This window comes from Chanodichthys erythropterus, chromosome 17 (assembly GCF_024489055.1).
Source record: "Chanodichthys erythropterus isolate Z2021 chromosome 17, ASM2448905v1, whole genome shotgun sequence".
Classification (NCBI taxonomy): domain Eukaryota; kingdom Metazoa; phylum Chordata; class Actinopteri; order Cypriniformes; family Xenocyprididae; genus Chanodichthys; species Chanodichthys erythropterus.
Window position 1 is genome coordinate 20,133,710 of NC_090237.1, and position 14,550 is coordinate 20,148,259.

At 34.1% G+C, this 14,550-nt stretch overlaps 1 protein-coding gene across 1 annotated transcript; it reads left to right on the forward strand.

Moving 5' to 3' along the window:
* The first annotated feature begins 514 nt into the window (after positions 1-514).
* unc119a1 (unc-119 lipid binding chaperone a1) lies at positions 515-13,052 on the forward strand. The gene is made up of 5 exons (XM_067366342.1): positions 515-1,002; positions 8,075-8,188; positions 8,345-8,444; positions 11,180-11,352; positions 11,464-13,052. The coding sequence occupies exons 1-5, from the start codon at positions 888-890 to the stop codon at positions 11,574-11,576; spliced, it is 615 nt and encodes a 204-aa protein (XP_067222443.1). The 5' UTR covers positions 515-887; the 3' UTR covers positions 11,577-13,052.
* The last annotated feature ends 1,498 nt before the right edge of the window (positions 13,053-14,550 follow it).

Sequence of the window (14,550 nt, forward strand, 5' to 3'; positions counted from 1 at the left end):
TTTAAATGTAGTTTAATAAAAACAATTTTATTTTAAAAAAGTTCTAATTCTTTTTTAAAAAGTGATTTAAATACGCATTTAAAATGATTTACTAATGTACTTTTTATTGTTTTATTGATCTACGTTTTAAAAAATGAATTAAATATCCCATTTCAAATGTGTCTATTTATTTATACATTCAAAAAAGATTTTTAAAATGTATTGTTTTATTAAACTACATTTAAAAACAGGAATTAAATAAACATGTCTAAATATGTCTATTAATTTGCCCATATAAAAAGTGATTCATTTATATACATTTTTATGTTTGAATTATTAAATTAATTCATTGATTCTTCTTTTTATTTTTAAGTGGCACTCTTGGTCCTCCATAATACATAGGCTACATATAGCCTATATCATTTAGTAGCTAAAAAAAAAGAAGCTTTTTCTCCAAGACAAGAGAAATAAATGCAAGCTGTGTCCACATAGAGCATAACAAGTCTGATCAATATGAGACAGCAGATATTTACTTTTAAAAAGAAGCGACTTGAGTGAACCGTCTGCCCACTTCCTTCCGCACCAAGTTAATACAGCTCATCTCTCTCGGGGTTTGCTCAATTACATGAAGTGGTTGCACTAATACCTTCAGCAGCAGGCAGACATGCAGATTACAGAGCGAGAGTCCCTCGCCTTAGGAAAGGAGTAAAATAACACAACATCTTTAGAAGACTGACTGGCTGGGGGAGGTGAATGCGCTATTCTTGTATCAGTAAAGAGCCTGCGTTAAATAACCAGGACGCATAACACAGCAGAGGTGAGGCAAACAAACGGCCCTTGCCAGAAAGGTTGGGTGCAAAGACTGCAACTCGTGCACGAACAGCAGCAGCATCTTATCGCATTTAGACATGAAAGTGAAGCAAGGCTGCGACGCGGGTGTCCTGTGTACGACTGAAGAAGATTTGCTCAAAAACACAGAAATAACGCCGGATGATGTACTCGGGCTGCAGAAGATCACAGACAGTAAGTCAATAGCCTAATATCATGCCACTCTCAAACAGGAAGCTTCCGAAAACAATCGCACGCTGACGTGCTGCTCTGCTAGCTCACACTGTTGCACATATTTTACTAGTGCGAAATGCCATGTTTGTCGTTTTTTGTGCAGTCTCGCGCCGTGACATTCTAGTGCGAAACTTCATTAAGAATGGACCGTCTTCGTTTAAAATGTGACGTCGATGTAATGTTTTCATTGCACGGTCCTCATTTTTGGTCGAAAGAACCCAGTGATATGGTTCAGTCGCCTCCTTCTTGGTAAATAAACACTGTGGATGTTTCCATGTAGCCTACTGCTGAAAGTGATAATGACGATGTAATAATAAAAAAATACTTTAACTGGACAATTTCATGACGTTTTAACGATTCACGTCGATGTGGACTAAAACACTCGACTGTTCATCAGAGCTGCCGCTGTGACACCGCGAGAGAGTCGAAACACACAGCGTTAGTAGACCAATTATCGAACGAACGACTCTTTTGAGCCGGTTCTTTTTAGTGAATCAAAAACACTTACGCCACTTGCAGGTATTTAAAAAAAAAAAAAATGACTCGTGAGATGTAAATCATATGAAAACGTGTAGTTACACATTTGAATGTTTATTGGAATCAGTATTTCAGATAAATAAACGAAATAAATAATCATAGTTTGTTTAGCATGTAGGCTATGGCTATTAAATGTCACCTCTAAAAAGTCTGTGAGTGATCTTTCTAGAATCTGAAAAAGATATTTTAGGATTAGAGGATGATTTGCATCCATTATTCACTGCTAATGAATGTTTACATGTCCATGTAAGATTAAGCAAGTTATTACTTAACTCATACTTAATCATACAGCAGGGGAGGTTTATTTAAAACAGGCTTCAGCATTTATACTTTAATTACTGTATATAGACCAATGCGTGTATCTCTGTGCCACTCACTATAAATGCACAGCAGAATTCTTTAATTTTTTTCTGAAGCAGCATGCATGAAAGAGCATGTTTTGTATATACTTAAACCGGTGGCAGGGTTATTATAGTTAACAAAAACAATTTAAAAAAAAAAATGTTACTTGAAATACAATAAATATTGTTAACTGAAATAAAGTGCTTTATTTCAGCTAGTTGCCAAGTCCAAATTTCTTATTTTCATTTAGTTTAACTCAATGTACTAAAATTACTAAAACTAAAACAGAAATTATAGATAAATTCATAGACATTTTTTAAACTAATTAAAAGTTTGACTTAAATTAAAAGGAAATATATATATAAAATTCAAAATATTAATAAAAACTATAATAGTATTTCAATAATACAATAACACTGACAGGTGGTTAATGATACAGATTTCAATGAAATGAAGAACCATGCATGCATTACATGAGTATACATAATCAGATCAGTGTGATGATGATTGAAGATATGTGTTGAGGATCAAACAGACTGCACAGTGTTAACATTTGATATGACTAATAATCCTCTGATCCAATTTAAAAAGGAAGTCAAATGCAGATGCTGAACTTTAATTCGGCAGGATGACTCAATATTACTTGTGAGCTGGTGTTTTGACAAATTTTGATGATGTCTTGATGATTTGTTGATCCTGCATGCAATTCATTATATCAGGCACTAAAATAAATATACTTGATCTAAGACCAGATCTGTGGAATGCAAATGCTTAGTCTCTACTGAATCCAGATCTTCTGAATGGCAACAGTTTTACAAAGCAGACTGACTGAAAGACATTTGCATTACTGTTACCCTTCTCACATGACTTCTTACAGTCCATAAAGAATATTTCACTTTGAAATAATAGCTACACTGTCTCATGTTTGCCATCGCTTCTTGTTGAGTCATTAGTTTTGAAATGCGAGTGGTTTGTGGCTGAAAATCAACAATGTTTTCTTATCCTCTGAGCTCTGAATTAAAACATCTCTTTGAATAAATATATTTACATATGCATAGAAGAAATGCCTGAGAGAAGTGCTAAGACCACATTTAGATGCCACTCTTCTTCTAAATGGAAAAAATCTGGTGTCTGGCTAATCACTTGGATTAACGCTCTGAAAATAGAAGCTGCTCTTGTTTAAGGATACAGGCTGCTATCCTAAGGAAGGTGGACATCCGTATGCATGCTTGCTTTGGATTTATTATTATTTACAAATTGCATTTTTGTCCTCTTTATCCTGTTACTGTTATAAACAAGAACACAGAGTATGTTTATGGATGAAGTGATAAATACTATAAATATAAGTTATGTTAAGGCTTACAGTTTCATTAGGGAAGTGGATTGGCTTTTTAGCAAGTGGTTACATGACATCCTCCTATAATCTTTTGATTAACTGCTCGATTTGCCACTTAAAGTGTTTCGAAGCATTACTTCGTAAAGAATTAATTATGGTGTTTAGATACGCACATTATGCCTCATAAATCTAAATGAACTTGTGTGGTCTTGTAAATGCCAATAATCTGTGTTTGTTATACAAATCAGTTCCTTTTGTTTACCTTAAAAAACCAGGTAGTAGTTATTCTGGATTGCTATCAGAAGATATGTTGCTAGGTGACAGCATTAGAAGCAGTGAAGTATGGCGCCTTGGTGGTTTGGAAAGCTACACTGACACTTGACTGCCATATAGCTTTTTTTCTGTCTTAATTCATTGCACATTTGACTTTTTGTCAGATAATCACACAAATATTGCTTAATATGAATGATCAACCTGGCTACATTAGGTTACACAAGAAAAGGTAACTCACACAATTGCACTTCTCACTTTTTTATAGTTCACAAATAAAAAAGCAGATGCACACCAGAAGCTTTATATCTCTATATAAAAAGCTGAGTATACTTATGATGTCTCCACCATGAAAATGGGGTTATGAAAACTAGATAACAGTATTTTATATTAAAGTATATTAGTCTTGTTCTAGTCCAATGATGATGAAGATAGGCACAAAGGATGAAATGGTAGCGTATTTATTAAAATAAGCAAACTCAACAAAACAGATTGTCATGCACAAACACCAGACCCTGAACTGAAAGAACTGGAGGGCTTAAATAGTCAAAATAACGAACTCAATACAAACAGGAAACAAGTTAGTGGTGGGAAACTGAGAACAAAGAAAAACTAACTAGATAACTAACGCCGACGATTTTTCCTTGGCATTTTTCGCATACAGACGACGCCATTGACAAAAAGATTACCATTCACACTGGGGCTGCAACGATTAATCGCGATTAATCGTTTGCAAAATAAAAGTCTGTTTACACGTAATATGTGTTCTGTGTATAATAATTATGTATATATAAATACACACATTCATGTATATATTTAAGAAAAATTTTATATTTATATATAAAATATTTGTTTATATTTAATATAAAATATATATATATATATATATATATATATATATATATATATATATATATATTTATAATACATGCATATATTTCTAAACTTTATACCTGTATGTGTGAGTATTTATATATACATAATTATTATACACAGAACACACACATATATATTACGTAAACACAGACTTTTATTTTGCAAACGATTAATTACGATTAATCGTTGCAGCCCTAATTCACACGGATCCACGAAACGAATAAAAAAGCTGTAATTATTCATGCCAGGCCAGTAGTTGGTGATGTCACTTTGTAAAGAAACACTACGCACATAGACTGAGCACATAATACGCATGTGCATGAAAAAGTGCGAGTGTTGTAGTTCACAAGGAAATGATAAAGTATCATTTTCAAAAACTTGCATTTTGAAAAGTTAGCGTTTTCAGGCCCCCAAAATGGCATTGTTGTGTAAATGAACAGCCAAAATGGATAAAAAGTTTTACGTTTTTAGTTGAAAACGGTGTCATGTAAACGGCCCCTAAGACAGGCAAAACCAGAAATGAACACAATGAAAATGATACCAAACTGAGCATTACTATTATATTATATTATTATTGTAACACAGTTCGTAAATGGGAAGAAGGAGGCGGGAACCGGCGAACATTCAACGTAACTTTAATTCAAAATAAACAAAGAACAAAACGAAAGTAATGCCGGCAGACCCTCGCGGACGTCTGCCGGCCACACAAACATAATAAACCATAAAATAAAGTCCAGGCCTGGTCCTCTCTCGTCCTTCACTGATGTCGCTCCTCCTTTTATGCCTCCGGAGCTCCTTGTGCGTTTTTCGGCACAACACCGGCACGTCTCGCAGGTGACGCTCATTATCACTCGCGTCACCGGCCTCGCGCCGTTCCCTCACGGCTCTCGCCCGCCCTGCTCGTCACAATTATATTATATTATATTATATTATATTATATTATATTATATTATATTATATTATATTATATTATATTATATTATATTATATTATTAAAATGTACATTCTCAATCTCAATATAAAAAGCTAAAAATAATTGATTACACTTATGTTTCCTCTGTCATAAAAATGGAGTTATAAAAACTAACTAGACAATAGTTTTTTTATATATATATCTTTATTTATTTGTTTATTTATTTTACCTATGTTTTTATGTCTCTCATTATTTATTTTGGTACATATTAAAAATCACTAAATAAAGTGATTTTGATGTACACTTCTAAAAATACACACTATGCGCTATCTCTCTCCCTCCCTTCCCTTCTCAATTATCCAGACTATTTGTATTTTAGCACTCACACTCACACACAGTAGTGTTACCTCACATAGATTGGTCCCACTGCGTGCCAATTCATGAGGTAAAGTAAACAGAGCAAAACATTTCCATGAACAAGTTCACGGAGATATAATAGTGCTGATATTCCAGTCATGTTTTGTGGTATTGGCAAGTGCATTAAAACACAGGAAAATATGCAAGGTATCTGTTTCTTGTCTATTCAAGTTTCAGTGTTCTACTCTGAATTGGCTCTTGTGCTCAGAGAATGTGTCAATAACCGCAGGGCATGTTTGAAAACTAACAATTTAAGAAGGTTTTTTGTGAATGATTTATGCTTGATTTGTTTAAAGTGTCACATCATTTTCATCACCAAATATTTGATGTATGACAGTTTTGAGGTACCCTGCCACTGTTTTTAAGATCAGCATATCCGTTTTCTTGCCTTATATAAAGTGGATAATTATTTCATTAATAAACCTAAATAAGCTTCTTTAAAGCCCAAGAGCAGATGTTTGCATTTTGCTTTCCCTATCTCTGTCTGGCACACTTTTTAAGCAGAGGAGCTATAAATATCTCAAGTGATTGGCTAAATCCAGTGTTGGCCATCTGTTAACTATAAGGAAGCTTAGGTGGAAGACAGGTGGGACGTCTGTACTGTAGAACAACACTATTATGGTTCAATGTCCCACGGGAAGGAAGTATATACTCATCTCAATGTCATCCTAGCAGAGATGGACCTCTCAAAAGTTAGAGTTGTCCTAAATCCCCTTAGTATCTCCCAATCTGTGCCATGTGATGGGGAACAATGTAAGCTTCTTAGGTATAATCCATCCCAGGGAGAAGAGGGCTGACACAGCTGCTCCTCGCACCTCATATGCCTCCTTTGGGAGTTTGACATGAGGAAAAAGGGACGAATGTTAAAGGGCATGATAAGAGTGGACTGGCCCAAACTTTTCACCAACTCTAGGCCACAAATAAATCCCCACATATAGCGGACACCAAATTATTTGGACCGTTAAGTCAGACGTACAAATTACTGTATGGCATTGCATTCGATTTTCAAATATATATAATATATATATATATATATATATATATATATATATATATATATATATATATATATATATATATATATATATATATATATATATATATATATATATATATATATATATATATATATATATATATATATATATATATATATAATGTATATGTGTGTGTGTGTGTGTGTGTATATATATATATATATATATATAAAATGTTAAAAATTTGGAGCCAAAAATTATTCAGACACTTTGACCTGACCATATTTTGCTTAAGTGTTATCTGACGTAATTAAGATAATTTTTTTCTGACTCAGTTGAACTCTTTTAACTTTTTAAACTATCATGAACAAACTGTATTAATGAATGAAATGTTCAAGGTTTCTGAATACATTTTGGTTTTATGTGTATGTGTGTGTGTGTGTGTATATATATATATATATATATATATATATATATATATATATATATATATATATATATATATATATATATATACATTTTTTTATTTTCAATTTCCAATTACCAGTAAGAAATAAAAATTTTAAAATGGAAAATATTTATATAATTAGGTGGATTGCATACCAATTATTAGAGTAATAAAATCTATTTATATTTTATTTCTTACTGTTAATATCAATAAAAGAAAACAACTGCTCATGATTATATATACACTCAGTAAAAATTGTTTATTGTATGTATATATATATGTGTGTGTGTGTATATAATGTATATATATAATGTATATGTGTGTGACAAATTATTGTAATATTACATGGAAAATAATATTATAAAACATCAAAAATATCCAACCAGCTGCCACTGATTTTACACAAAATAGCACAAGCACACTGTTCCTGCAATCTTAAATGATCTATAAATAGAAAATCTTGAAAATAAAAGCACAATGTGTTTAATAATGTTTGTCTGATAGTATACTTCTTTTCCTATTGTTCTGACAGTATTTCTAAACAGTATCAGTCTCTGCAGGCAGGTAATGAATGGAGGAGGTGTATGGTCATCATCAATGTCATTTCCATACAACATCAGAGAGAACAGAAATAGCTCTTTTTGTCCCTGCGGTCTATCACACAAGGTTACAGCTCTCAGCTTTGCTCAACCCTGAGGCGTATCTTTGATAGCTCACTTGATGCATGTGACCTATGTCAGTGTTAAAATGTGGTTAGCTTTATATTTTGAAACGTTGTGACAAGTCTGGAGAGAATCGCATCCATGTTAATGTTCTATTCATATTTCATTATCTTACAAATGTTCAATGTTAATGTAATGAGAGTCATAACTGAGGCACACCTTCAACCGTTGCGGTTGGGTTTTGTTTCCATATAGATTACCTCTGCGGTCCAGAGCAGAACATACACAAGATTGACTTCACCAGGTTCAAAATCCGAGACATGGAGACTGGCACAGTTCTTTTTGAGATCACCAAACCCCCTACAACAGGTAAGGCACAGGCTGCACATTTAAATGCAAGGCTTGTCTTGATCTTCTTTTTTTTTTTCTTCCTTATAAAGCCCTGATTTCCATTTAGATGCAGTGTGCTGCACAAGAGCCCTTCAAAGGCTCATTTGATAATGTTAACCCCTTTCTGATTCACAGAGAGTGGGGAGGATAGAACCGACTTTGACCAGAACGCCGGGCGCTTTGTGCGTTACCAGTTCACCCCCGCCTTCCTCCGACTACGCCAGGTTGGCGCCACGTAAGTGCAATCAGTGGCAGGATTACACTTGATCCTAAATTGCAACCTAAAATTAGCCTGAAATCACACTTGAGTCTGTTTGACTTAATCTTTAAAGGAGTCATATCACAGCGAATCAAATATTGAGATAAATGGGTTAATTGTACTATGAAAACATACCGTTTCACAACTTAAAACTTCCTTCCAAGTGAAAAAAGACAGATAAATACTTGAACACATGACCCACCATGTCACAGGGGAGAAAGTAGGATACATACCACTAGTCCTAAGCATCAGAAGAACTAACGATAAGACAACGATTTGCCAGAAATATATACAGTGGCATGAAAAAGTATGTGAACCACTTGCAGAATCTGTGAAAATGTGAATAATTTTAATAAAATAAGTGAGATCATACAAAATGCATGTTATTTTTTATTTAGTACTGTCCTGAGTAAGATATTTTACATAAAAGATGTTTGCGTTTAGTTCACGAGACAAAACAATAGCTGAATTTATTAAAATGTCCCCATTCATAAGTATGTGAACCATTGATTCTCAATACTGTGTGTGGTCACCTGATGATCCACGACTGTTTGTTTGTTTTTGTGATGGTTGTTCATGAGTCCATTGTTTGTTCTGAGCAGTAAAACTGAGCTCTGTTCTTCAGAAAAATCCTCCAGCTCCTGCAGATTCATCAGTTTTCAAGCATTTTTGCATATTTGAACCCTTTCCAGCAGTGACTGTATGATTTTGAGATTCGTCTTTTCACACTGAGGACAATTGAGGGACTCAAACACAACTATTAAAAAAGGTTCAAACATTCACTGATGCTCCAGAAGGAAACATGAAGCATTAAGAGCTGGGGGGTGAGAACTTTTGAATTCAAATATCATGGTAAATTGTACTTAATTTTTCTGCCGGGAAACATGTAAGTATCTTCTGTTGCTTCTGAAGGGCAGTAATAAATGAAAAACAATGATATTTAAACAAAATAAGAAAAATTGTGACATCTTCATCCTGTTCAAAAGTTTTCACCCCCCGACTCTTAATGCATCGTGTTTCTTTCTGGAGCATCAGTGAATGTTTGAACCTTTTTTAATAGTTGTGTTTGAGTCCCTCAATTGTCCTCAGTGTGAAAAGATGGATCTCAAAATCATACAGTCACTGCTGGAAAGGGTTCAAATATGCAAAAATACTTAAACTGATGAATCTGCAGGAGCTGGAGGATTTTTGTGAAGAACAGAGCTCAGTTTAACTACTCTGGACAAACAAAAGACTCATGAACAACTATCACAAAACATAACCTAAGGTAACCACACACAGTATTGAGATTCAATGGTTCACATACTTATGAATGGGGTTATTTTAATAAATTCAGCTATTGTTTTGTCTTGTGAACTAAATGTAAACATCTTTTATGTAAAATATCTTACTCGAGACAGTACTAAATCAAAAATAACATGCATTTTGTATGATCTCTCTTATTTTATTAAAATTATTCACATTTTCACAGATTCTGCTAGTGGTTCACATATTTTTTCATGCCACTGTATACTTGCCAGTTCTGCTCATAAGTTTGAATACCCCTTGCAGAATATGCTTAAAACCTGGTGGGTGTAAAATTTACTGAAAGAAAATTGTACTTACTTTGCCTTCATGGAAAACGTAAATATCTGTGCTAAATGGAAGAAGAAAAAAATGATCTTGAAACAAAATAAGAAAATTGAATGCATCTTGAGCAGGTTTTCACCTTCACCCAATAGTTGTCTATGAGTCCCTCAGTTGTGCTCCGTGTTAGTAGATGGATCTCAAAATCGTACACTGTTGAAAAGGGTTTAAATATGCAGAAGATGCTAGAAAACCAAAGAATCTGAGGAACATGGAGGATTTTTCTGAAGAACAGTGCTCAGTTTAACTGCTCCAGACAAACAAGGGAACAACTATCAGAAAACAGAAAAACAGTTGTTGATTATTCGCTCAAAAAACTCAAATTATCCTTGTTCACATTACTTAAACTCATGAAACTACATAAACTTAATTTAGCTGAGTTGTTTCTACTAAAATTGAGTATTTAGTATCAGCTTCACTTAAGTGTTTGTTCAGTCAACTTAACATTGCTGAGTGAAACACACAAATTAATGCTGACATAACTAACTGGGCAGTGGATCCGTAGTTCCCAGCATGCTTTGCAAGGGACTGCATTAGGAGAGTACATTTAGGGATTAAAGTGTTGTTTAATGTGTTTTTCAGTAAAGGGAAAGATGTTAGTTTATGTTAGTGTTTAATGTTCAGTTATGTTTTTGCATATTGCATTCACAGATGCAAATAGTTAATTTAATAAGGTAAATAAAGTCAATAAATGTGCTCACCTTACGTAATAAACATAACATTATTAAGTAAACTGCACATATAAATATTATGTAACAGTGCCAAATTCAAACGATTTGTTTTTACTCAAAGATATTTTGTCAGCTTTACTTGATTTTCTTTTGTTTATATAACTAAATTGTTATTTGTACAAATTACTCAATAAAGTTGCGTGGAACCACTTGACACTGCTTTTTTTAAGTAAATCCAACAATTCATTTTCAGGTAACAACACGCAATGTTAAGATTTTGAACCCCACTGAATCTTTTTTTCTAAGCGTGTTGTGTACATTATGTGTCTTATCTCCTTCCAGAACATGGCAGGAGCCAGTTTCATTGCTACATACTCCATCTGCCCTTAAATGTGTCCTTTCCCACCTCCACAGGGTGGAATTCACTGTAGGCGATGTTCCAATCAACAACTTCCGAATGATTGAGCGCCACTATTTCCGTGGCCAGCTGCTGAAGAGTTTTGACTTTGAGTTTGGTTTCTGTATCCCAAGCAGTAAGAATACCTGTGAACACATATATGAGTTCCCACCTCTCTCTGAAGACATAAGTAAGTCATAAACTTTTTTTTAATGAACTCAGATTGTGACTTAATATCTATTGACTGGTTTGTGGCAGGACATAATACAAGTGATATTGTGTTTCTTGCATCCCTCCACAGTGCGTGAAATGATCCTTCACCCATATGAGACACAATCCGACAGCTTTTACTTTGTGGACAACAAGCTAGTAATGCACAATAAGGCAGATTATTCCTACAACGGTGGACCGTAGAAAGTCTTTTTCAGCATTTGCAGAAATCTGCATCCAGTTGCGGTGGACTGGCATAGGAACATCTACTGAAAGTGGCATCTAATCTTGTATGTGATGGTGCATTGGTTAAAAAAAATCTCAGGATTTGTATGTGTGCATATTTGCGCGCGTGTGTGAGAGAGAATATTACTCTCAGAATGGGCCTGTACTACTTTTTATTTTCTCCTTAGAATCATTTAAAGTGTGTGATAATTGTATTTTTCTTTGAGAACATGAGTGTGCCTGCATGCTCGGATTTTAATGTATTTTTCAAAGCCCAAAGCTAAATAATTTTAAATGACTTTGCTTGATTTGTGACTAAATGTTCATACAGAGACATCACTCAAGGCTTCTAATACATAAAAAGAGGCTCATGTAGAGTGAGGTGCAGTGGGTTTGAACCTTTAAAGGTGCTAAAGAGGATGTTTTGTTTTATACATTTTTGCAATATTACTTGAAACTGTCTTTACTAACTGATAAAAGACTATTTATTAGATGCACTGAAAGGAATAATATTAATATACATCATCTGTGCACGAGGTAAGGCCTTAAAAACATCAGCCAATCGTTTACGCGATCATCGCATAAACGATTGGCCCTCTGGCTTGTCAATCACTTATATGACGATCCATGTGAGAGACACGCGGCTGCGCGCTCCAGTAACTTTCCACACTCCACAGGCGCATGCAATGTTTTTGTCAGGAGACAGGAGTAACAACTGCAGATTATGAGTTACCTGCGGTGAGTCCGACATCATGAATCCACTAAGTGTGTGCGCGGCTTTAAGTGTAAGGCCGATTATGAATGTAAATTGATACTTATGACTGATCGCGCTCAAACGCGTCCAGTCAGAGCCAGTTGCGTTCAGTCTGCGAATACAGTCAGTGTTTAAATTCCATGTGAAAGTATATAAATCTGCTTCAAGAGCAGGAAACTATCGCTGTATGTTGAGCACAGTCACAATGTTTTAGCTAGTCGTAAAATGTGTGCCCGGCTTAATAACACAGCGAATGCTGGTGGTAAACACTCGTGTTCCAATACTCGTGCACAAGTTTTGGGAGGCATTCCCTCGAAATGAGCTGTAAAGGAGGGGGGTTGCTCTTACCCATGCGCTCATTTCAAAAACTCAGTCGACAAAAAGAACCTCTTTAGCACCTTTAAAGGAAGGAACATTATCAGGAGCTGTATATTTTGTCCTGACATTGCACCTACTTCCTTTTAGATTCTCTGAAAGGCCCTGATTTTCCTTTACTTTTCTCACTTTCATTTTTGAATACTTATAATTTGGTCAATAATTATGTAAATCTGTGTTATTTATATTAACATGCTTATTTATATTGATATACATTGTCAAACATATTTTTAATAGAATCTTTTGTCAAAAATAGTGATAGATATCCATTATGTGTAATTGTTTCATGCAATTGAACAAAAAAGAGAAAAATAAAAATTCCAAAGTGCTTGAAATGATTCAATTCTTTACTTTTATTCATAAAACTCCTGCATAGTGTTGTAATTCAGATAAAACAATGCTTTAATTGTATACTACCCTTAACAATTTTGGAATCAGATTTTTCTAATGTTATTGAAAGTCTCTTATGCTCACCAAGGCTGCATTTATTTGATCAAAAATACAGTAAATTGTTTTTAAAAAACTATTGATTTATTCCTATGATGGCAAAGCTGAATTTTGAGCATCATTACTCCAGTCTTCAGTGTCCCATGATCCTTCAGAAATCATTCTAATATGCTGATTGATGCTCAAGAAACATTATTATTAGCAGTGTTTGGGAAAATTACTTTTAAAAGTAATGCACTAATATAATGTTACTCCCTAAAAAGTAACTAAGTTACTTTTTATGGAAAGTAATGTAACATTACATTTGCATTACTTTTTCTCAACTGTCTGGGTTTGCTTGTTTATTTTTTAATAGCAAAAAAAGAAGAGAAAAAAAATAGGTTTATTTTTGGCAGACGGAAAGGCCCTTTTATACCGAAAGTGAAATGAATAAGCCTCAGGCTAAAGGAAATGCAAATTCAGGCTTGTACAGCAGAAAGCACAGCTCAAACAAACCTTTCAACTTTGCTACCATTCTGAATTGCAGAAGAATAGAACAGGAGATGTTCAACACTCTTACTTCAGCAATAAAAACTCAAATATGAAACACAAATGTGATGTTTATCTAAAGTAATTTTGGCTTATTAGTATGGTTGAATTGGATCATCGAAGGTCAGCGGCAAATGCATTAGTTAATAAAGTGAGAAAGTGAGATTAAATCCATAAAGTATATTGTTTAATTTAACATGTAATTAATTATTGCAGGTTTGCGTAATATTCTGAGTTTGTATTTCACTGTTTTATTCATTTTCAGGATCACTGAATGTGTTTTCGTGCAAGTGAGATGAGTAAATGCATGTTCACATTTAGTCGACAATAACCATCATGTTTACATGTTGTGATCATATGTGTCGGTCTTCTGCTATAAATCAGACATGCCCACCTGAGGGACTCGAGTATAAGGCATTAATTTTTGCTTAATAAAAGATTATGATCCATTTGAAGAATTTAGTCAAACATGACAGTCGCAGTAAAAATCCTGCAATTCAGGAGATCTGTTTTAACTTGCTATAGTGCCTTTAATGTGTATTACTGTAGAAAGACAGTATAAAAAAGAGGCAACCACACCCCCTAGTGGTTGCTATGACAAATGCAAACAATAATCAATACTGACTACAGCAAATCCAGAACGTCTCATTAAAATCTTAACAAGTCAAACACTTTTATAGATTTCAAAAAAAAAAAAGACACCTGCACAAAAGCAAACAATATTTATATATTGTTGAATTTCAGCAAACTTCAACAAAACAAATTAAGATATTGTACTGCACTGGCACATTTTGAACTACAGAACTTTGTGGTCATGTGAATTAATAAAATCTTACAATTGCATGGGCA